The 24,291-nt window shown below is 37.6% G+C and overlaps 1 protein-coding gene across 11 annotated transcripts in view; it reads right to left on the bottom strand.

Moving 5' to 3' along the window:
• The window catches only part of PARD3 (par-3 family cell polarity regulator), a 644,160-nt gene that overhangs the window by 369,383 nt on the left and 250,486 nt on the right, over window positions 1-24,291 (bottom strand). For all 11 annotated transcript variants that reach the window (XM_028120914.2, XM_028120917.2, XM_028120915.2 and 8 more), the window contains exon 3: window positions 12,885-13,065. In XM_028120914.2, coding sequence (XP_027976715.1) covers window positions 12,885-13,065 — 181 coding nt within the window. The remainder of the gene's footprint in view (window positions 1-12,884; window positions 13,066-24,291) is intronic.

Below are 24,291 nucleotides of genomic sequence, written 5' to 3'. Positions count from 1 at the left end.
AGGCAATCTGTGCTGGGAACACGGTGTGACAGTATTTAAGGAGAGAGATGGTCAGTGGTTTGGACTGAGGAGACCAAGGAGAGAAAGGAGAGGAGACAGTGAAAGCATAATGCCCTTTTTCAAGTTTGAAAATTCTAGACTTAAGTGCTATCAACTGCCAATATAAGGGAAATATTTAAAGGAAGCATCAAACGTAAGACATGGGAAGAGCTGAAGAAAAAAGATCTCTGTGAGAAGGCACTATCAATCCTTTCTCAGATGGGTTCCTTGAGCATGAATACGCTTTCGTATTTTGAGCCATACTAGGTGCACACACTGCGGCAACCAGATTATAAAGGAGAAACACTATTTGCTGAAATGTAGGGAATGAACTGATCACTAAAAATTGATATAGGATTAATTTATAAGTCAATATAAATGAATGTAGTAAATCCAAAGTAACAATGAATTCACACACTGATACAGACCTAAGCTTTTTCTTTCAAGTGTGGCCCTCACAGAGACTACTACCTATGCATTCCAAGAAAAAAAAAAAATCAGAAGGGGTTAAAATATCACAGGTGCATTTACCAAGTGCCTCGTGCCTTTTGTGTAGCTTCCTCTCGGTCCTTCACTACTTGGGACTGACACAATGATTCTGAGATATTGAAGCCCATCTCCAGCCGGGTACAGGAGCAAACACAACTGAGAATGCAAAGCCATTTCTGACATTAAAAGCAATGAAAAGAATAAATAAGCAAACACAGTCTCAAGAAGTTAACAAGAGATCTGTATCAAGTGCAGCAAGAAGAGAAGAAAAGATTTTTTTTTTTAAAGATTTATTTATTTGACAGAGACAGCGAGTGAGGGAACACAACCAGGCAGAGTGGAAGAGGGAGAAGCAGGCTTCCCTGCTGAGCAGGGAGCCCGATGTGGGCCTCGATCCCAGGACCCTGGGATCATGGCCCGAGCCAAAGGCAGACGCTCAACGAATGAGCCACCCAGGCGCCCAAGAGAAGAAAAGATTTTATCTGCCAGGCTTTCATGCTGACAAAATAATCTGCAATATGGGTCTCTCTGTGACACGCGCTAACAGAAAAAAGAACCTACATATCTGGTTAGAATGGGAAAATGAAAGAGAAATCTTGTTTACAATCTAATCTTGTCTACTAAAACATTTTCATACAATTATTTTCTCTATGTATTACACTTCTTACTGCCATTTGGAAATGGGCTTTCTTGCTTTGATTGAAACTGTACTTTCTTAATACATCCATAGCTACATTACCTTTACAAATATTCCAGTGTCAGCAAAAATTTCTGCATTTGATAAACAGATAATATAATTGGGCAAATAAGATAGAATCCCATACAAAAGCAAGAGTACAAGGCAAGACCTCAGGGTCAAGTAAAAAATAATAGCCAAGGGCAAAAAGAGGGAGGAAGGAAGAAGTGTTCAGGCAGTGGGGAGATCTTTTGGGGGGAAAACAAATCTGTAAGAAATGTTCTTCTCTTACAATTTCAGCAGGTTTTGACGGATATAGAGAGCTTCATGCAAGAGGGGTCCAGTTCCACATGGTTTGGGTCTAATTTCAAAGGCAACTTCTGGTGAAGCCTGTAACTCACCCCTTCCTCAAGTGCCTCGTGTCAGAGGTGTGGAGATCCTGCCGAGGCAGCACCGTGAACCCCCTACAGGCAAGCTTTTTCAGATGAAAACACTGTCCAAGGATCACCTGCTAACCACAGGCTAACAGTCCACGTGATTACATGAGGCAGAGAATTTCTAAAAAACGAATACTCCTCTGACTAATGGACTGAGAGTCACTATCATTAAGATACTACTATATTCCATATGTGTAGGGATTTGTTAAAAATTAAGTGCTTCACATAGATATAAAGAATGTAAGGAGCAAATGTTTATTCCGCTTAAAGATATCTCAGAAATACTGATGCCACATAGGAAATGCAAAGATGCTTTGACTCCAAGTCAGGTGTTGGAAATGCCACAAAGAAACCTAACAAAAAGGATCTTGAGGTACAGTAAGGGCTCATACATTTTCGGCAGTATCTCAGCTTGTCTTGATCATGAAGCCCTGAGCCACTGCTATGCCATAAGCACAGACTGCATTCGTTTACTTGAGACTAAGGTTCCCAACAGTAAAAATAGGGCAGGCAGACCTCGAAGTTTAGGGACTGCTACAATTCTACAAAGACATGAATATCTTTTTCAAATGCCCCTTAGACAATGTAATATACTGACAGCCTCAAAGGGGAGAAGCCATGCACGTGTCTAACTGTTCATGCGCTCAATGGAAGGAAAGGATTCTTTGGTAAAGTAAGCAGATAGAAATGACACGGAACATTGAAAAGACTACAAAGTTACTTTGGAATGTTCCAACATAAAGACCACAGATGAAATGTTTCAGCCTAATGAAGCAAGTGATCACTTATATTTTATTAGTGTATTTTAAAACCTAATATTACCTGGGTACTGATGTGTGGAAAATATATTTTGTTCATTTTTTCATGGATGCAACATTTCACAAGTTTAAAATAATTTTGCAACCAAAATCACCATATGTTGATTACTGGTTATTTAATTGGAAAACTGAAGGATAAAGGAAGCATCTTTGTGATACCAAATATCGAAAAAAAGATTTTATTTATGGTATTTAAATGTAGTCCTCTGGAACAAACAAGCTGGTTCACAGACAGTGTGCCTGCTGCTGATCTGTTGTCGCCTGACAGCCCGTCTTATCTGCCAAATTGCTCATTAGGTTTGGCAATTTTCACCTGCGCCTCCAGTTTATATTTCAGCAGGGAATAAACATCAGTCTGCTTTTACCATCTTCCACAGTGAGCTCCCAACACCCCCTCAGTAGCTCAGTCCCCACCCATCTGCAATCCTCCAAACACATGCACCTTGTGTACATACCATTATTTTTAAAATGTCAATTTGGTTTCCAGCTTTGGAAGCTAGCTTAGCTTAAATAAAGCAAAAGTACGAGAGAGAGAGAGTATGCAAAATAAGCCCCATCTTACAATACTAAGTGGGCTAACAAATAATTCACTTATTTTTTAATACCAAAAAAAAAGGACACACAATCTGAATTTAATTTTAAAAATGCTTATTTCAGGGACTATTTCTAATGTGGCACAGGTGACAAGAGAGCAGTGAAGACGATCCGGCTTCCAGTTGGTTCTGACCCATCCAACCTTTATTATACGTCTGAAAGGAGATACTCCAATTTATAAATAAACAATAGAGGTAACGTGGCAACCAGAACAAAGAGGTAGCTAAGAGTACTACTGGGCTCTCTGCCTGTGCCTGCTTCCAATGATCCCTTCCAATGAGCACTCTGACATTCAGAGGCAGATCAATACACAAAAAAATACAAAAGAGATACTTCGTGGGCAAAAAGCAACAAAGATATAAAACAAAATGTCTGAAACCCCATAAAACAACTTCTGATGGTATACTGTTTTTCATTTTGCAGAAGCAAAATATTCACCACCAACCCTGCAATTAGCTAGAAAATTACAATAATTACAGCAATTTTGTATCCCATCTCCAATCCAATTAATAGATATATGACCTTGTCAACATGTAATAATCAGATTGCATCTACAACAAAACTGGATGAGTCTTATATGCTGAATAGAACTTGCACAGTAAGAAGGTAATTATTTGAAATACTGAGAATACCATTTGTATGCCATGCTCCACTTCACAAGTTAAAAAGGAATACAATAGGAATATTATTTCTATTTTTCAATATATATTTAAATCAAATCCAGAAAATAGTATTCTAGTACCAGTTAATGTTAAGAGAACAGATCTCTAAACCAGAGATCTTGGATCTCTTAGCAAGGCAAAATCAATCTGTATATTCTTAGGTAAGAAAAAAAATTAAGAGATCAAGGAAGGGGAGTGGGTGCTAATTTTAGGACCCAATCCTTCTGTAACAATTATTACTATCTCTTTTAGTTCTAAAAGTTAGGAAGCTAGTAAAACCTTACCAATTAATCAGACAGCACTACTCCAATAAAATGTTGCCAGCAATGGATGAAAACTAACTATAAAATTCACACAGCTTAGAAATGTTAAAAATGTTTAAAGACTTAAAACATAGTAAACACAATCTAATAAATCAGATACTTTTCTCAACATTCCTACAGCAATACTATTTCCAGAAATTTTAGAATTACTAAGGCATGTGCCAGTTCCAAAGGAATCTTGAATCTTCAGTCTGGATCTTCCAGAAGAAATATTAAAAAATTAGATTTCTGGGGTGTAAAAGAATCCTGCCACCATTCTAAGATCAGGCTACCATGGGATGTCTGACCTCTACAAAAAGTCTTTGATTAAAAAAGAAAGAAAAAAAATCAGAGTGAAAAAATCACCAGACTCGAATTCAATGATTTATTTGCATAGGAAATGTGTGCCCCTGAGCACATTAGGTCTCTCTAAGCCTGGGTTTGAGAACACTAAAAATAGAGAGAGTTAAACATGTATCACAGAATTGTGAGGTTAAGAGAGAAAGTTCTAGTCTGATTCTGTGTCTAAGAGAGGCAGTGTGTCCTAGTCAAGAATGTATGTCCTATCAGGGTCCCTGGCTAGCTTAGGCAATGGAGCATGTGACTCCTGATCTCAGGATTGTGAGTTTGAGTCCCACATTGGGTATAGAGATTACTTAAAAATGAAATCTTTTAAAAATTAAAAAAAAAAAAGAATGTATGTCCTATTTACTTGGGTTCCGTAACTTCTCAACCCTTTAAAACATCCATCAAGTCTGTACTCAAGAGACATCTTTTATCATCATCACCATTCTACAACTGTCTGTTACTGTGCTTATTGTGTGCCCCATACTGTATTAGGACTTTAAAGACTTCATTTACTACTCACAACAATCCTGAGGCAGGCACTTAGAGATTGAGGAATTGAGGCTAAGAGAGATAACTAAACTTGCCCAAATGTTCAAAATGATGTGACGGTGTCTGTAGTCTTTCTAAACCATGAATAGTACTACTCTATACTACTGCTAGAAAGGAATTTTTGCATAGCAAGCTCACGTTAAAAGCATAAAGTAGAATATGTTCCCAAACTCTAGTTTGAAAAAAAAAAAAAAAGACCATTTATGCAGGTTACCTGGTATGTGGTTATTTCTAAATCAAAGTCTGCTTTTGCCTGAGAGGATGCAAAGACCATCCAAGGGATGCCAGGCCACCAAAAGTTTCAGGGATTTGAGGTCTAGATCTTCATATAAGATTTGCATCTTTCCCTGAAATGGCTCCATTGTCCTTAAAATAAAGGGGTCAAGGTGAAATGCTGGCCCTACCCATTTCTCCCTTGTCAACAGCCCTAAGGGCTGATACATATCCAGGAGGCAGAGGAGGCCCAATGCCTGGGACCCACAGTGCTTTTAGAGGCCCAAATGCTTTAATTTCTTTTTTTAAAAAACAGATTTTATTTTTATTTAGAGAGAGAGAGCGTGCATGTGAGCAGGGGGAGGGGCAGAGGGAGAGACAGAATTTCGAGTAGACTCCTCTCTGAGTGAAGAGCCCAATGCGGGGTTCGATCTCATGACCCTGAGATCATGACCTGAGTCAAATCAAGAGTCGGAAGCTTAACGGACAGCGCCACCCAGGTGTCCCTTAATTTCCTTTAAAATCAGAAGGAAAACAAAATGAACTTTGAGAGATAAAGAAACTGTTTTAATTTTTTTCCTCACATCATATGGAAATGATACTTTTAGGGCGCATGAAAACTATGAAATTTTGCATGACAGAAAAAATAAAATACTGAAATATTTAAAATTATATGAATATCATTTTTATTATTGATATTATTACAGCAGGAGGAGTCCATGAAGACAAAAGTGCCTAGAAGCTAGGAAAGTCCTAAGGATGCTCTGAACAGCTTTTCTACCTCACAAGATGGGGAACAACAACAACAACAAAAAAAACACACACATTTAAAAAATTAAAAAATTAAAAAATAAGCATCACCTATCCTGAATCTTACAATTGATGAGATATACCACTGCACTTAAAAACTTCCATGATGGGGTGCCTGGGTGACTCAGCTGGTTAAGCATCCAACTCTTGGCTAGGTTCAGGTCATGATCTCAGGGTCGTGAGATCAAGCCCCACATGGGGTTCTACACACAGCATGGAGTCTGCTTGAGACTCTCTCTCTCTCTCTCTCAATAAATAAATAAATAAAATCTCAAAAAGAAAAAAAACAAAACCTCCAGGATGCCAAACAAAGGGACATTTTGAAATAATGGCCTTGCTGTTAAGAAAGTAAATGACTCAGGGTAACAAATCCTTTTGCCACTCAACGAGTTTCTAGTTCACTGCTTTTAACAAAATGAAAGGAAGACCTAAGCCAGTTGTCTTTCCACTGATACATCAATAAAAATAACTTGATGAAGGATGACAAAATAATGTCTGGTGCTTAATTTGGAGGGAGGTCGAAGAGTTGGCAATAGCACTGTAATAAACTCCATCTACACCCTTCTACTCACTTCTATGAACAAGATTTCCCAGATAGCAATTTTTTATTCTAGAAAAATTTAACATTTTTCAGCAATTAGAGTGTACTGTCTGGGGAGAAAGCCCCATTTAAAGAGATACATTTATAATAAAAATAATTTCTGGAGCACCTGGGTGGCTCAGTCGGTTAAGTATCCAACTCTGATTTCGGCTCAGGTCATGATCTCAGGGTCATGAAATTGAGAGGGGGTCGGGCTCCATGCTGGGAGTGAAGCCTGCTTAAAATTCTCTCCCTCTGCCCCTCCCCCACCCTCACATTTTCTCTCTCTCTCAAAAAAATTAATAAAAATGGACAATGACCAGACTATACATAAAAATGAAAATCTAACCCACAATCTGCAGAAACCAACCTAATAAGCCAGTCTGCTACCTAGAGTAACCAGTCCAGGAAATTAGACTACTATCTGCAACAACCAGTTCAGGAAGCCAAGCAATAACCCCTGTAACAGTCAGCCCAAAATAGACAGGATTTGAATAATAATTGACAGCTTCCCTAACTTTTGACTCTGCTTTCAACTTAGGAACAACCAGAGAAAGTCAAATATGCACCTTTAATCAATTATAAAGGATACTCTGCTTCTAAGTAGCCCACCTACAGCTACTCTATGCCAACAGCTACCATCAGGGCACATTTAAAGCCTCCCTTTTGTTTTCCTATAAAGCTTTCCCACTTCCCTGCCTGCCAAATACAAGTGATGGTGGTTAAATCCCTTGCTATGGCAAGTTCTGAATAAATAGCCTTGGTATGGCAAGCTCTGAATAAATAGCTTGTTCTCATTTGGATGTTCTCATTTATTTCCACATTAATAGGCAAATTTTTTATATTGCATATTTATGCTACTTTGATCAATTATGTACTAATAATGATCACCAGTATATTTGCATTTTATAAAAAATTTAAGAGTTAACATTTTAGATGTATTTTCTTTTTTTCAGAGAAACATGAAAAGATGATCAATGAAAGATATTCAAGCCTAAAAATATATTCAGTTAAAACTCTCGAGTTACACTAAATGAAACAAAGTTCAAGGAAAACAGGAATTACATAAACTTTGAAAGTTTTAAATAAGCGTTTTATGTACGTGTTTCCTTTAAAAACACACACACGTGCACACACACATACTTTAATTTAGAGTAATTTTAAACACATACAGAAGTAGAATAGTATACTGAATCCCACATAGCCACTCAGCTACCCATTCCCCACTACCCCAGCCTGTTTACTTTGAAGCAAATTCCAGATAGATCATTTCCAACCGTACCTACTTCATTATGTATTACAAAAAGATTAAGACTTAAGAAAATAATTTCAATAACATAGCACACCTAAAAAGAAATAAATAATTGCTTAAATCAAATACTCAAGCGGTGTTCAACTCACCAATCAGCGTATGACTGCTATTCTTTTGTTGTTGTTGTTTCATTTAAATCAGGATTTATACAAGATTCACAAATTATGACTGGATGTTACGTCTCTTAAGTCTCTATTAACCTGTGTTCCCTCTCTACCTCTTTCCCCAACCTTGCACCTGATCTATCAAAGAATCTGGGTCATTTGTCTTGTATAGTTTCCCACCATCTTGACTTGACTGATTGCATGTCTATGGTGTTAACATGCTTCCCAGTGTTCAGGATTTCCTATAAATTGACATTTGGATCTAGATTCTTGATTGGATTTAGGTTTAATTTCTTTTGCCAAGACTACTTCATAGTGTTATATTCTTCCATCAGGAAGATCACAATACTTAGTAAACTCCCAATTTACTATTATCTTTCTATATTATCAGTGATTGATGATAAATGCATCGATCCATTATTTCATCAGGAATGACAAAAAAGTAATATTCTTCTTCTATCATTGCTTCTTCATTTATTAGCTAGGATACCTCTATATAGAGAAACTTCCCCTTCATCTACTATTTTGTTACCCAGTAATACCATTCATACAGGAAATATACCTTATTCTTTAATTCTTTTATCAGTTTTCCAAATAATAAGTTGGTTCACTAGCATCCCTTACCTTGCTTACTTATTTATCATTATGAACTCATGAATGCATTGCTATTACTACCCTTCCTGATGTTCTAATCATCCCTCTTGGTCCAGTGGGAGCTTCAACATGACACCTGGGCAATGCTGACACAACCCCAGTCACCTTTCATAGCTTTCCTTATTTTCTGATATGGCAGGATGACCCAGAATCACCTCCTGCATTTCCTGCCTGGATCAGAATTCAGCATTTCTCCAAAAAGCTCTGGTCCCTCTTAATAGAAAATACTATTTCCAAAACACAATCTGGACATCAGGAATGCTCAGTTACTGGGTTGGAGTGTTAATTCAAGACATATTCAGTGAACACATACAGGATTTTCCCTTCCTCCCTCCTTCTTGTGTGTGTGTGTGTGTGTGTGTGTGTGTGTGTGTGTGTGTGTGTGTGTGTAATAAAACATACCACAGATTCATTATATGTTTTTTTCAAACTGAGGACCATGGAATTTTTACTTATTCTCCTCTAACTTACATCTGTACCCTTTTCTTCTATATTCTGAATCCTGGATCCTCGATGGCACAAGGAATAACAGAATTAGAATATTATTATAATTCCTCATTTGCTCCACCTCATAACATCCACCCAACAATCTAAGACTAACAGGACCAATTTTACCAACAACAAACTGTTTTAGGGTTCTTGTTTGTTTGGCAGTCCTCCCCCCCCCCACCCCGATCTTCCTTTGGTGGTATAAATTACTAAGTTTTACAGTCATCTGAAATAGTTAACTCTTGGATGAGTGAGCAACCAACTGGATATATAATTTATGTGTAGTTCTGTTATATGATTTTTAAGAATTACTATTTAACTATTAATATTATTATAAAGAATTTTATTTTTAAAATAAAATTTGATTATAATTACATAAAATATAATATGGTTTGAACACCAAATATACAAACAAGAGGTTGCCTCACTTCTATTCCACTTCATCCATCTTATTGTCTCTGTTCCCCATAGCTACCTATTCTTCTTTATGGTTATCCTTTTTTATTTTATTTCTTCAACATAAGAAGCTTTTATGTAAATAGTCTTTCACTGTGTGGTCTATTTTATTCACTTTCTCATTTTTTAAAGCACATTTTTTGGAATTTTGGAAAATTTGTATTTTTACTCTAATAAAATATGTTTGTGTAATATTGCCCATAATTCCCTCTTTTTTGTTATTATGGTCTCTCGATTACCTTCTATGAGCAATATCATTATTAGCTGGTCATCATGTTTCGTCCTTCAGTTTAAGGGCATTACTCAGAATGTTGTTCAATATACTGGGCTCAAGAAAATTCTTCTCAAGTGTCAGTTTGAGCTTAGATAATTGCTATTTTTGACCATAAGGACAATGATTCATTTAATTCAGGGTTTCTCTACCTCAGCACTATTGACATTTTGGGCTGGAGAATTGATGTGGATGACGTCCTATGCCTTGTAGGATCTTTGGTAACATCCATGGCCTTAATCAGACACTCAGAGTATACCCCAAATCTTTATCAGTTGTGACAACCAAAAATATCTCCAGATATCATCAACTGTCCCTTGTGGGAAAATATCAATCATATCTGAGAACCACTAATTTAACTAAATCAAGGTTCTCACTTTATATGTACTACAAGGACAAATTAGTGGCAACTTCTAAAAAAGCATGAAAAGATCTTAGGATGAGAATTCTGTGTATTAAATTCACCTAGGCTTTATCTTAATTCTCAAACTTAATATCCACTGTTCTAGTGACAAAAAAATTGCATACTTTTCTTAGCTTCCATCAGTTCTTCATGCAAAGAAGGAGAGGAGTGAATTCAATCATAGCAAGACTTGGAAAACAGAGGAAAGTTATCACTTTCTTTCTTCAAGGTAAGCATTAGGAGTTTATCTAAAATCTTTTATTAACCATGCCCCTAATTAGAGTTGATTATTCCTCAATTCAGCAAATTTCTACATATTGCTGGCTTCTTTATTTTCCTATCTATAAATCAGGAAGACCACTAAACATAAATTCCTTGTTGATAAAGACTAGGCCTTATTAACTCAACTCTGGACTCATTTTGTGTAAAAACAGCATTTAAATTTTAACACACAGGACCAGCCAAATGTGGGTGGTGGTGTTTAAGAAATGTTGTTGCATCCAGAACAAAAGACAGAAATTGATGGAAAGTATGCCATTCAAATTCTTCTTAACATAAAGACAGCATTTACCTTTCCTCTTAACACTTTTTTAAGGTGCAGTTAAATTAAATGTGCATCCTTCATAAAACATGAATTAAAAACTACAACAATAACACACAAAAAAGCTCTGTATTTAATTATATAAATTAGGGTGTAATTATTCAACATAAAGACACTATTTTCCAAATACCAGGCACGTGAATACCTGTACTATTATTTAATTAAAATTTATTATAAGTCACATTTAGAAATAAGTCAATCAGAGAAACAATTATTATATGATTTCACTCGTATAAGGAACATATGAAACAGGGCAGAGGACCGTAGGGGAAGGGAGGGGAAAAAAGAATGGGAAGTCATCACAGAGGGAGACAAAGCATGGGAGACTCTTAATTATGGGAAACAAATTGAGGGTTGCTGGAGAGGAGGTGGATGGGGTCATTGGTGATGGGCATTAAGAAGAGCACATGATGTAATGAGCACTGGTCGTTATTCAAAACTGATAAATTATTGAACACTACATCAGAAAATTAAAAAAAAAAATCACATTTAGGCAATCCACTTTTTATAAATGAGTTTATTCCAAGAAGATAATCATTAGAGCATGGGCTTAATGAGCCGGTATGCAATCAAAGAAAGTAAGGTAACTGGTGTACCACTTATATATTACCTTGCATACCATACATGGTACACACCTCACATTTGGAAAAACACTGCCCAAAGCAAATCCAAGATAAGATTTTTAAAAGAGCATATCCATGCAGTAAACAAATGTTCCACAAAATTAGTTTAAAGTATGTTTGTACATGTGTACAAACCTAAATTTTATAAAAAATAAACTATATTCTAAATATTATCTAACTATATTCTATATAGAATTTTGTATATTATTATATATTATTACCTATTATATATGAAGATCTACTGATGACTATCAGTAAAATCACACGAGACTACTGGTAAGATTAGGGGCGCCTGGGTGGTTCAGTCAGCTAAGCACCTGCCTTCGGCTCAGGTCATGATCCCACGAGCCCCGCATCGATCCTTGCTCAGCAAGGAGCCTGCTTTTCCCTCTCCCTCTGTCTGCTTCTCCCCCTATTTGTCTCTCTTTCTCTCTTCACATAAATAAATAAAATCTAAAAAAAAAAAAAGACTACTGGTAAAATCACACAACACCTGAAAAACTGCAATGTTTCTAACTAGATGTGACTAAAAGATAAATGATTTTTGACTTACCCATTTCTTGAAATGGACCTTCTTATTCTTAAAAACTACTCAATTATAAGATTAGACCATTACAAACACTAAATTTATTTTTAGCAAAAGTTCTTCACTTTTGTGTAAACCTGCCAGGAAGAGCTGACAGATTTCTTCAGGCAAGTGTCCTAGAACTTGAGTCCTCTATGTCCCTGGGCTCCTCATATAAACTCACTAAGCCCTGTATTTTCTTTCCTTGAGACAGTATTCTAATAGCAGCTCTTCCAGATCTCTGACAATAATTCTGGCCCTGACATCTCTTCAGATAAAGTTCAAGTAATGGCTGTATCCAAGTTGATTATCCACCAAAGATGCTATGTTTGAGTTCAGTGTGAAGGCCTCTATTTCCTATTTGATCTAGCATTCAGATGAAAAACATGGAAAGAAAAATCCAGGAATATGGGCGCCTGGGTGGCTCAGTCGTTGAGGACCTGCCTTCGGCTCAGGTCATGATCCCAGGGTCCTGGGATCAAGTCCCGCATCGGGCTCCCTGCTCCACGGGAAGCCTGCTTCTCCCTCTCCCACTCCCCCTGCTTGTGTTCCTGCTCTCGCTGTCTCTGTCAAATAAATAAATAAAATCTTTAAAAAAAAAAAAAAAGAAAAAGAAAAATCCAGGAATATAACTTTAACTATTATCCTTATTTACCTTTAGTGAGCAATTAAAAGTCTACCAGTCTGAAGTAAAGTAAGCCCAATGTATTGAAATGTGAAGCATCTTGTCTACCTCTCCAGCAAAAGACATTTGCCCAGGTTCTAAACTTAATCAATTTTTGATAAAAACAGATAACGAATTCCATTCACAGGAGCATGGCTGGATAACAAGAGTTGGCATCCCGTAAATTAAGATGAAACATGTAGAGAAGAAAGAGCTTTCACTTACTTGCACGAAGGACTGAAGGTGTGACCTCAATTTCACTTGTTGCTTGATAAGGCTGAAAGGCTGAAACACTGTTGGTGCCAAGCTCACTGCCAAATATCTCTGGACTCTGGGTACCTGTGGAACTGGCACTGGTGCCGTCACCTCCATGGTGTGGGTCTTGCTCGTCAAACACTGCTACCAGCTAGAAATGAAAGATACGTTTGCATTTACAAACAAAGGCATTTAAAACTGCCACCAAACAACTGGTGAATCACTGAACTCTACCTCTGTAACTAATACATTATACATTAATTAGCAGAATCTAAATAAAATTAAATTTAAAATAAAGTAAAACAAAATTGCTACTAAAGTTACACCACATTTGACATAAATCTACAGAGGAAAAATACTGACATTTAAGCACCCAGGAATATTATGTTTTAGGAAGCAAAACTTCAAAGACATCGTCTTCCCCTGAGTTTTGATGCTTTACTTTTGTATTTCTAAGTTATGCATTTCATATCTGAAATTCTATTGGTGAAAAATAATAAAATGGTTTTATATTACAGAATGCTAAGGGAGATGGGGTAGATTTAAATCTTTTTGTAAATGATATATTAAGTGGAAAAGCAAATACATTTCTATATATAATACATATATATGCTCTGCAGTACTACATATATATAGCAAAAGATATAAGGTACCTTTCACATAGGAGGAAGTAGTAAAAACTACACATGTGTCTGCCCATTTGTGCATAAGAAATATAAGAAGGATAAAAGATATGGTTGTCTCCCAGGAATTGGTAAGAACAGGGATGAAAGAAAAAGAAAATGGGAGCAACAAGGTTAGTGGGAAGGAAAAGACTTAAGTAATTTTGGAAAACTATTTTCACTGTTTACTGTTAAGGCTAGAGACAAAAAAAAAAACTGTCATTAACTTGTTTCTCACAAGCATATGGTTTAGAAATCCTCACACTACGACACACACACACACACACACACACACACACACACACACACACACACACACACACACACACACACACACCAGGAATGAATAAAAAGAAAACTATTTTGGATAATGAGTATCAAAATTCTCCCTGTCAGAAACAGAAGTTACAAATAAAGAAATAAACTCCGTGATATTAGATTAAAATTAGAGGCATCAAGATGAACACTTGTTTTTTTATAAGTGGGTAGGTAGGGGGACAGATAGGTATGAATGCATGTTAATGTATGTGTGGTTCTTAGCTCCCCCCCACTGAGAGGTCCTAGAAGCAACCACACACAGTATGAAGGAACACAAGCACCCGGATCTTGGATTCTGTTACCATTTTCCAATAAATAAACAAGGGCTCCTTAAAAAAATAGTTAATCCAGGATTGGGGCAGAGAAAATACATGATGGGCCTGGAACACCTCTGAGGTTAAAAAGTAAAGAGCACTCGAAAGTGAAAGAGGCACATCAAAGGGAATCAGGTGTCGACCCAAAGGAGCTCCCAATGGCCAAAGCTGGGACAACTCATAAACAAGTCAATAATGATACAACTGGATCTTAACTCAAAAACAAACTAAATACCTCTAAGGCCATAATGATACAAATAAATAATTGAAGAAATAATTAATGGTGGAAATAGACCACTCTTCCATACTGTAGCATTCGATTTAATAAAAAGAGAAGGAATGATGGAAATAGAAGTCATCACCAAGCAATCTCCACAGCAAGAATTGCTGCAGGTGAGATCACCAATGGAAGCTAAAATCACTAGGTGAGCATATCACGAGAAACAGGGTATTTGCCTATCTCAAAGTATCTCCCCACAAAATACTTTTTCATTAAAAAGAGAAAAATGGTATTTTTGCAGGGGAGAAACTTGGCAGACACCACTTTATCAAGGTTAACATCACCAGTAATGAGTCATATCACCCTCTGATAAAATGCATGGAGAAGGAAATAAAATTACTTTGGTGGTATTCCTGCTAAAAATGCATATCTTTGATCTAATCATGAGAAAACATCAGATAAATCCAAGTTGAGGGACAATCTATAAAATAACTCACACTCTTTAAAAATATTAAAGTGATGAAAGCAAAAGAAAGGCTGATGAAGTCGTGTAAATTGGAAGAGACCGAGGAGAAACAAGAATTACAGGCAGCATGAGGTCCTTGCCTGGATCATGGACTAGAAGAAGGACACCGGGAGAAAAGAGGCAACACTCAAATGAGGGCTGTAGATTGGTTAACAGTATTTACTCAATGTTAGTAGTTTCCTAACTTTGATAATTGTACTATAGCTATGTCAGATTTTATATTCGAGGTGGATGAAGGGTGTATGCAACTATTTTTGCAACTTTTGTCAAGTATAAAAGTATTTCAAAATTAAACTTTCATAATACAGCATTACAAAATAACATGAAAATTAAAATTCAATCTATTTCTTCTGATAACCAAACAGTGACAGCACTTTAAAATCTCAGAGTAATAAAGTTCTAAGGGCCAGCACCACTTTGGTCATTCACATTACAACCCTATGCCTAGTAAACTACACGTAGCATTCCAGGGAAAGCAGAACCATAACTAACCCCAAAAAACCCACTCCTACCTACCTCCAATTCAAGCTTCTCCAATGCTAAAAGTCCTATCAATTAAAGGATGGTATGATAAATTTACAGAACATGAGAAGCATTTATAATTACAATCCTCATTTCATAGATGGTTTTGTCATTTTGAACAAATGATATTTCCAAGAACATTTATGTATTTTCCATCAATTCATAAGACAAAAAAAGAAAACCATCATAAGGTCATAGAGACATGGAGACAACAGGAAGCTCAGAACCCTGTTGTGGCATCATCTATAATTGGCTGATTAAACAACATGGAGGGAGGCTAAGTGGTAAGAAGAAATTAAAGTAGGATGAGCAGTTGGGCCACTCAACCTTACAATAAGCAACACAAGTGGGAAAAGAAATCCTTAGCAGTTATAAATAACAGAAAGGTGTCTGTATGTATGCACCAAAGTTTCCATAAACAGAAATAAAATCAGCCTGTTTACCTGACATTGACTGGGAACAACTCCCAGGGTTAGTGACAGACATTCTGCTAGATGAGCAGTCAGTAAACTTCTGAAAGGTCCAAAGAGTAAATACTTTTGGAGCTTTGCAATCCATGCAGCCTCTGTCACAACTACTCTATTTTGCCACTGTAGCACAAAAACGGCCACTGGCAATACATAAATAAATGAGCGTGACTAGGTTTAAATAAAACTTTATTTACAAAGCAGGTGATGGACCAAATTTTGCCCATAGGCCATAGTTCGATAATCCTGCACTAGAATGCTCATCCATCCAGTAACACCCAATTTACAATTTTCAATTTGGGAAATAAAACAATGAGACAAGGCACCCTGGTAACCCTGATAAACTACCAATATCTATTTCAAGCTCTTCACTGAGATTTTGAACTTCCATACTTGATTTTAATATCATCAGACTTCTCACAAGGTGTGTGGCTTAATATGGATTTTGAAGATATTAAGTTCTGACATTTGGTGTTTAATTGGAAGCAAATGAAATGCAAGTTTTGTTATTAACTTTTTACATTGGTATATTTTCTCAAGAATCAAGTCCTTTCTGCAAACTGAGAATGGAGATTACAAATTACAAAGAATGTGTCTTTAAATGCCACACATGGAAGAACTTATACATATATATTAGTTTCAATAATTATCTCCAGCATTTTTAGAAAACACAAGTATTATGAAATCTGGACTGTGTCATGAACAAATGCTGTTTGAATTTCAGTGGCAGAATCACAGTTGGTGATTTGCAATATGCCAATAACATACAATTTCCACAGCTTTCTTTTAAACCAAAATTTAAGTGCCAGGTGCAGATATGAAGTAATTTTGTGTTAAATTGGGAAGGGTATATAATTTTAGAAAATCTACTCTACAAGAATGCATACAGTAGCACAGCAAAAGAAAACGAGACCTTCACAAAACATCACATTAAAAATCTCTATCATGCCCTTCAAAAAATAAAGGAAATGTCTGCTTTTAAATTGGTGAAACATGACTCATATCCATATCTTAACAGATGGAATCTTCACTGCTGTCCATGAAGTAGATCATTTTTTGAAAGTTCATTTTTACTTTCAATAGTTATGACTTAATCTCTCTTCCAATCCATTCATCCATCAAATCTCCGTGAGAACAGACATGTTGAATTTAGGGTAACACCCACAATTTAAGACAAACCCACATTCAAATAAACTCCAAACTTGGCCATACATTCCTCACCTACCTCAGGAAAAATGATTTTAACTCTCTGAAACATCAGAACCCTCCAAACTGCTTTTATTTTTTTTTCAAGCTATTTTTAAAAGAGCACATGCAAACACTTATAAACCACTGGGATAGAGGGTAGCCCCTTTAATGGGCAAAATTATGTGCTGAAAGCCCAGAGCTGTGTGTAGCAAGATGTCTAAGAGCATAAGATTCAGAATCAAACAGACCTCCAATCAAAAATAGCTCTGATCTTACTTCGTAGATGGGTGTTGGTAAATCTACTGGCCTCTCTACCATCTCTCAGTCTTACAGTCCTCATCGCAAAAAAGAGGAAGGTGGTGGTGGTAGGCAGGATAATGCCCCTTGTTGTCTATGCCCCAAACCCCAGAACGCGGGGATGTTAACCTTTCATGGCAAAAGGGACTTTAAAACTATGATTCAGATCAAAGACCTTAAACTAGAGAGGTTATCCTGGATTATCCTGGGGAGGCGGACATCTGATCACTGAAATCTGGAAAAGCAGAGAACCTTTCCCAGCTGTGGTCAGGGAGAAATGTGACAATGATTAGAGAGATGCTACATTGCTGGCTTTGAAAATGAAAGGAAGCCATGAGCTAAGGAATGTAAGGGGCCTCTGGAAGGCAAAGAAATGGATTCTCTCCTAGGACCTCCAGAAAGGATCAGAGCTCTGCTCACACCTTGATTTTGGTCCAGTGAGGCCCATGTCACACTTCTACACTACGGGACTGTGAGTTCATCAATTTGTGATGTTTTAAGCCATGAGTTTGCAGTAATTTGTTATGGCAACAATAGAAAACTAATAGAACGCCCTTGCCTACCCTCCTACAGCTGTTGTGACAAATAAAGAGATAGGGTATATCCACTTTCAGAACACAATAAGCACACATTTACCATTAGCTATTTTTAATTTATATTGTGCTGGTTGATAAATACATACTTTTGTAAATCTGAGGATCAGTTTCAAGAGTAAATGAAGACTGAGGCAAAGCTCTCGCACACACCAACAATGGTGGGGGGGTGGCAAGAAAAGGAAAGGAGGAGCCTTGACGGGGCGCCTGACAGTTCAGTTAAGCGGCCGGCTCTTGATTTCGGCTCAGGTCATGATCTCAGGGGTCCTAGGGTAGAGCCCAGCTCGGGCAATGTGCTCAGCAAGGAGTCTGCTTCAGGATTCTCTCTTACTCTGCCCCCTCTCCCTGGCTTACATGCTCCCGCTCTCTCTCTAATATTTTTATAATACTTATTTAGTATTAAGTATAATTATAAGTAAATAAATATTTATTTGAGAGAGAGAGAGAGAGAGCATGTGAGCAGGGGGAGGGGCAGAAGGAGAGAAACAAGCAAGCAGACCCCCCACTGAGCTGGGAGCCCAACACAGGCTCTACCCCAGGAACGCCAAGATCATGACCTGAGCCAAAGTCAGACAGATGCTTAACCGACCGAGCCACCCAGGCGCCCCAATAAATAAACCTTTAAAAAGAGAGAGAGAGAGAAGTCTTGCTAGAAAAATTCAACATCACAATAAGCACAAAAAGAACTTCTTTTCCAGGTGCTCTACATCCTCCCCTCAACTCCTCACACAAAAATGGAGTTTTTATATTTCATTTCACAGAAAACTGAGACTCAGAGATTAATATAAGACCAGAATTTAACTATAAGTCAGTACAGAATGAATCTGAGAACTGGAAATCAAATCTATCCAACTTAAAAGATCCTTTTTCTCCCAAACCTTCCGCCCCTGGAACATCTGACACATTGACAGCACAGGCACTGGGAAGCTGCAGACTATCATTACCCACAAGGCTCTGAAGAGGATTCTGTTCATTCCTGATTAACCAAAGGTAATAATCCACCTGACCAAATTAACTTTGATACCACTACCTAAAATTTTCTGAATATATCTGAGGGGAACCAAGATAATTTTAAATAATTCCAGGCTGGTGATATCATCACTTGGTCTTAATCAGAAGAGCTTTTTAAAAGAATCAAAAGATCTTGTAGATTCTGTCTCTTCATCCAGGAAAATGGCAGGTGACTTAAGTAGTTGACTAAGTGAGACCTCAGATCCCACTAGGTTCAGGCCCCACACAGCCTCAGAAGCCATGTCACTGCGTCCCTCTGTCTCTGTTGATTTCGTTCATATGCAGGCTGAACATACCCAGAAGAAACTGATTATGATGGGTCTCAGGAATGTCCTTTGCATACTCAACCTTAATATACCAAACTGTGTGACTTTGAAATAAAGACTTGTACTTCTTTAAAAGAGAAAGGCATCACCACTATTAGCCCTGGAGAAGGTCCAAAGCATGTGGAAAAATACTAAAAACCACAATGAGCTTGAAGACTCTCTTTTCACCTACAGAACATGAGTGGCCTCAATGAGGAAGCCAGACTCCCCTGAATCATTTGGTTTATAGTATCAAAACAAAATCAGCAAGAAACGCAAAAGAGAAAATGCACTTGATTGTGCTTCCAGTGGGGAACTCTCTGTGTTTGCCACATTTTTCAATATTCTTCCTGCCACAGCAGTATGACGATGATGATGCCCCAAAATAATGACAGCATCATGTAACACATACCTCTGGGCAACGGCAGGGAGATTTCATGGGCAAATCTGCCTAAAAGAATAAATGCAACAGAAAGAAAATGGAGTACAAATGTGAGAGCTACAGCACAGTGCAGTAAGTTTCTAAAAATAAGAAAAATCAAGTGGTTGAAGACACATGTATTTTATGACCGAAGTGATACTGTTCCAAAACATACAATTCTAAACTCTCATATTCCAAAACTGCCTTTTCTTTCCCACAGGTCAATCTGTGAATTTCTACAATTAGGATCACACATACCAATAGCTCCACTTTTTCCCTTTCACTCAGGGATGTACTTTTTAAAACATGTCAAAGTACATCAAGTAGTTGGGCTCCTGAATTCCCCTTCATCCATCTCTTGAAAAACAAAAACAAAACAAAACCTTTCATTTATAGCTGTCTCCCATACAGCACACTTAATAACCTATAGCACATCTATAAAAGGAGAATTACCAGATAGTAGCATGATTATATAGATTAGCATAGTGTGTAATCTACACATAAGCAAGGAATCTAATGAGGTAAATATTTAATAGTGCCATTTCAAACAGTACATCATGTAGAAGAGGGCAAGACATTCCCATTGCTACCTGCACAACCAAGGAGACCAATACCATCACACACATCTACCTGTCCCACAAGAGCTAGTAGCAACCTTTAAAAAAGTCGTAGATACCTAAAAAGATATTATGCATCATCTGGAAATCACAGTGAAACATATTTAGCTATGACATTCCCCAGCTTATATTTCAGAGTTGGGATTTAATTCTGTTGTCCTTCAGGATGATACACTCGATCACCCACTGAGCCTTCAGACTAATTAGATTCCCAATTTAAGAGTAATGTTCAACTAATAGCCTTGAGTATGTCAACCGCAAACCACAATGAAAATATGCAAATGCCGTAGCCATAAGCTAGCTGACCCCCTTGTCAGATATAATGTAAACCCCTCTCCCTCCCATCCCCAGCACCAAGTACCACTGTTTCATTTGTACCCGTCCATGAAGTTACAACTACATTACACTACTGTTTAAGTGTTAATAAGACTGCACAGTAAGATAAAGCAAAATAACTCTGAAATTGGCTCATCACAGAGAGATAGGTTGACTCCAAACTGGAGGAGGCAGCATTTCTTACGATTTTTATCATCAACACATGCAGCTTTCTCTCAAAGAGATGACAGTAGGTAAAACCAGGAAAGAAGCAATATGAACCTCAGAATCAAATGTAATGATGTAATAACTAATTATTATATAGACATGGAGAGAAAAACTATTAAATCAATTTGTAAGCTTTCTGATGACTGAACTTATGTTAATGACATAGAGACAATACTAAAAATCCTTAGTCATTCTTTGAGTCCTACCTGCTATCATGGTTCATTAAAAACTCCTTTAAACAGAGCTACTGTTTTACTGGATGAGTAAGCAGAACAACAGTAAAAGAATATGTTTGAGCCAATGATGTTTTGTAATAGTAGTAATACAACCTATACCAATGAAAACTAACTCACTACAGAAGGAGCATCTCAAGCTTGCCATTGAAAAACTTTAAATGTTACATTCACTAGATTAATTCTGTGCTTCATCAGTATTTCAAGAATTAAGTATATTTTGTCTGATGGGGGGAAAAAAAAAAGACCCAAAGCTTAGCAAGGAACTCTAAAATGACATGAGCACACTGAAAGCAAGCCACCTTTCATACTGGCTATGACAGGAGCCCCTGCCCTACTCTGTTCCATGAGAATGGACCTCAAATCCACACCAACTGCCAGCCCCACAGCTTGAGATTTTACAGGCAGCTGTTCCTCACCTACAGCGCCCTCCCCACCTTGCCACTCTGCCACCTTTCCAACATATACCTACCTAAAAAGCAGGTAAGATGTGGAAATAGATTCAACAGCAAGGTGTTTCAATCTGTAGACAATTTAATGCTCAACTATTAATACGTGTTACATATTGATTCACAAATAGCTTTTCAGGAATAATACTCAGGAACAGATGCATTAATGAATGGGAAATGACAGGCTCCCTCAAGAGTAACTTCTTCTATGAATGCCATAATCCAGGAATTGGGGATCTAAATTAAAAAAAAAAAAAGTTTCATTAATCAAAGTCCAACATCATGGAGGAAACAGGGCATAATGAGACAAGCCAAAACCATACACACATAGCCTTTCAATGCCTTGCTCTAAACTGTAACCAAAACCCACAGCACCAATCATGATGTTTCCTGAGCTTTACTGAGCACAATGATCTTTGTCCCACAAAGACGAGCCATTGCCCCCTTCACTCCCAAGTCTGTCACCATGCCCCAATCTCCCCAACTCCTGATCCAGAGGCCCAGGAGTTGAGAAGATGCCGATGTGATTCCTCAGTCCAGAAACACAGCACCATAATTACACTGCGCAAGACCACAGAGTCTTAGAAGGTTAAGAGGCTCCTGCCCTGCACTCTTGCACATCTGGATTTCTGCCTCCATTTGGTGAGTCCACCAAAGCAGGGCCGAGCCCTTTGGTTAGGAAGGTGCCTTATAGGTTACTTCCTCAGCGAGCCAGGTAAATCAAGCCAGGTCCTGTTCCACTGACCTGAAAACCTTGTCTCAAGATGCACACACTACCCCCAGCTCCTCCTTCTACATACAGCTAGCAAATTACAAATGTTTGCACCAGAGAAAAGGAGTAGTCCGACATAAGCCTCCAGCTGCTACTATATTCTCCTACCACCTTGTACATACAGCCCTGTGCTGGAGTTGGTACAGGCGCTTTTAGGCACACAGGTACAATCAGCCCCAGTCTTTCATCAAGTAGCACCATCTCACAGAACTTAGACAATCACATACTTTGTCTAATCAGCCCATCACTGACTGATTCCATTGTTGAACATATGACAAATGACTCATCACTAAAATTTCTTGCCAGTCAAATCTGGTGAACTATATATAATACTTTATTTTTTTGGCAATCAGTAGTGGAAAACTTCCGATCCTAAAATAGAAATTAGAAGGATCACTTCCGTAGTTCTAAATGTTACAAATCATGTTTAAAATTAAAAGCACGAGAAAAGGAAACTTGGCTGTGGCTCCAGTCAATCAATCAGTCCCAGAAGTCGGTAAGCAGAAAACATCTCAACACAATGTTAGACCGAAAGAGGATGCAACAGAGGTAAGCAAATCATCCTCTCTGGCATTTAAAGGCAAGATAATATTTCCAACTCAAATAACTAGCTTTGTTTCCAAGGCAACTTGGCATTTGTATAGGGAACTCACTAGGGAGTTAGTAATCCCTTAACTGCTGACTTCACGATCTGAACCAACCCCCACTGATACCCTAGCTTCCATCTAAGAGCATCATCAGAAAAAGAGAGTTTAACTGCTGCAAAAGAAGAAAGGAATTCAGATGACTCTATTAAGACTTTGGGGAGTGGAGGGGATATAGGAGAAAAAAGTGCCCTCAGAAAAGCAAGCTGGAAGAAATAGGCGTTGCTGTTTAACAGTGATTTCTTTTCCAAGGAAGGTGCATAAAAACCTACTAGTTCTGTTCGCTCAAAGTTCTGAATGAAAGTTCAGTTTACGCTGATGCATAATAAAACGTCACTATTCATTCTGACAACCACAAGCCAATATTAGCAAAAGATCAAAGTTCAATAAATTTGTAAAATATAACGATAATGTTACATTACAAAATGCCTTTCAGTTTCATTTGCATGCAAAAAGGGTAAGTGTGATTTTTAAATATCCACCCAGAGGCAGAGATGAAAAACTTCAAACATTTTCTGACTCCTTTTTGCTATATTCATTATTTCAATACCTTCCACAAAGGAAAGATAAAGGTGTCCTTGACATTAGCCTAAATTATCTTCAGTATGCAACACAATGCTGATTAAATTAGGCTCATTTTAATCAACTGGCAGGTTTATTCAGAAAGTAACTAAACAATGAAATTCTTTATAACAACTCTTCATTAGTATAACCTGTTTTAGCAATTTTTTTTTAGAGTGAACACAGAAAAAATACTAATTGTGTGTCAATCCTTTCTCCCTCATATTTGACAGGTAAAAGAAATAGCAAGTTAAGCATTTTCCCCAATCCACAAATCACTTTCATACTGAAACTTAATGCAAATCTTTTGAAATCTAGTACCATCTAATGGATGTAGGTAGCCAAGTCCAAAGAGTTTGGAAACCTTAATTTTGATGAAAATATATTCCGAGGAAAACCAAAGCCTCCGCTTTCCTTTCATTTACTTCTCACACGCAAGAAACGACCCCATCTGTGACCTGGGACGGTGGAAGTGGAGACCCGTTCGTGCTGGTGTTTGCAGGGCACTCCACTCACTCCATTACCATGAGGCTGCCCATGTTGAACTGGTTCCCCAAAAGGAGTCAGGCTCTGAGAGGTGATTCACCAGTTGTACGACCCAGGGCAGCTCCAACATTCTAGGTCTCAGTACTGATAGGTTTGTTGTGTATCTGATTTAATCCTGACAAACTGCACACAACAGTTCTGCAAATGGCAAGTACTCAATAAATGTCA

The sequence above is a fragment of the Eumetopias jubatus genome, unplaced genomic scaffold (genome assembly GCF_037043125.1).
Source record: "Eumetopias jubatus isolate StellerSeaLion01/CBP00866 unplaced genomic scaffold, mEumJub1_p1.0 scaffold_8, whole genome shotgun sequence".
Taxonomy (NCBI): domain Eukaryota; kingdom Metazoa; phylum Chordata; class Mammalia; order Carnivora; family Otariidae; genus Eumetopias; species Eumetopias jubatus.
This window is presented reverse-complemented; position numbering and strand designations above follow the sequence as displayed.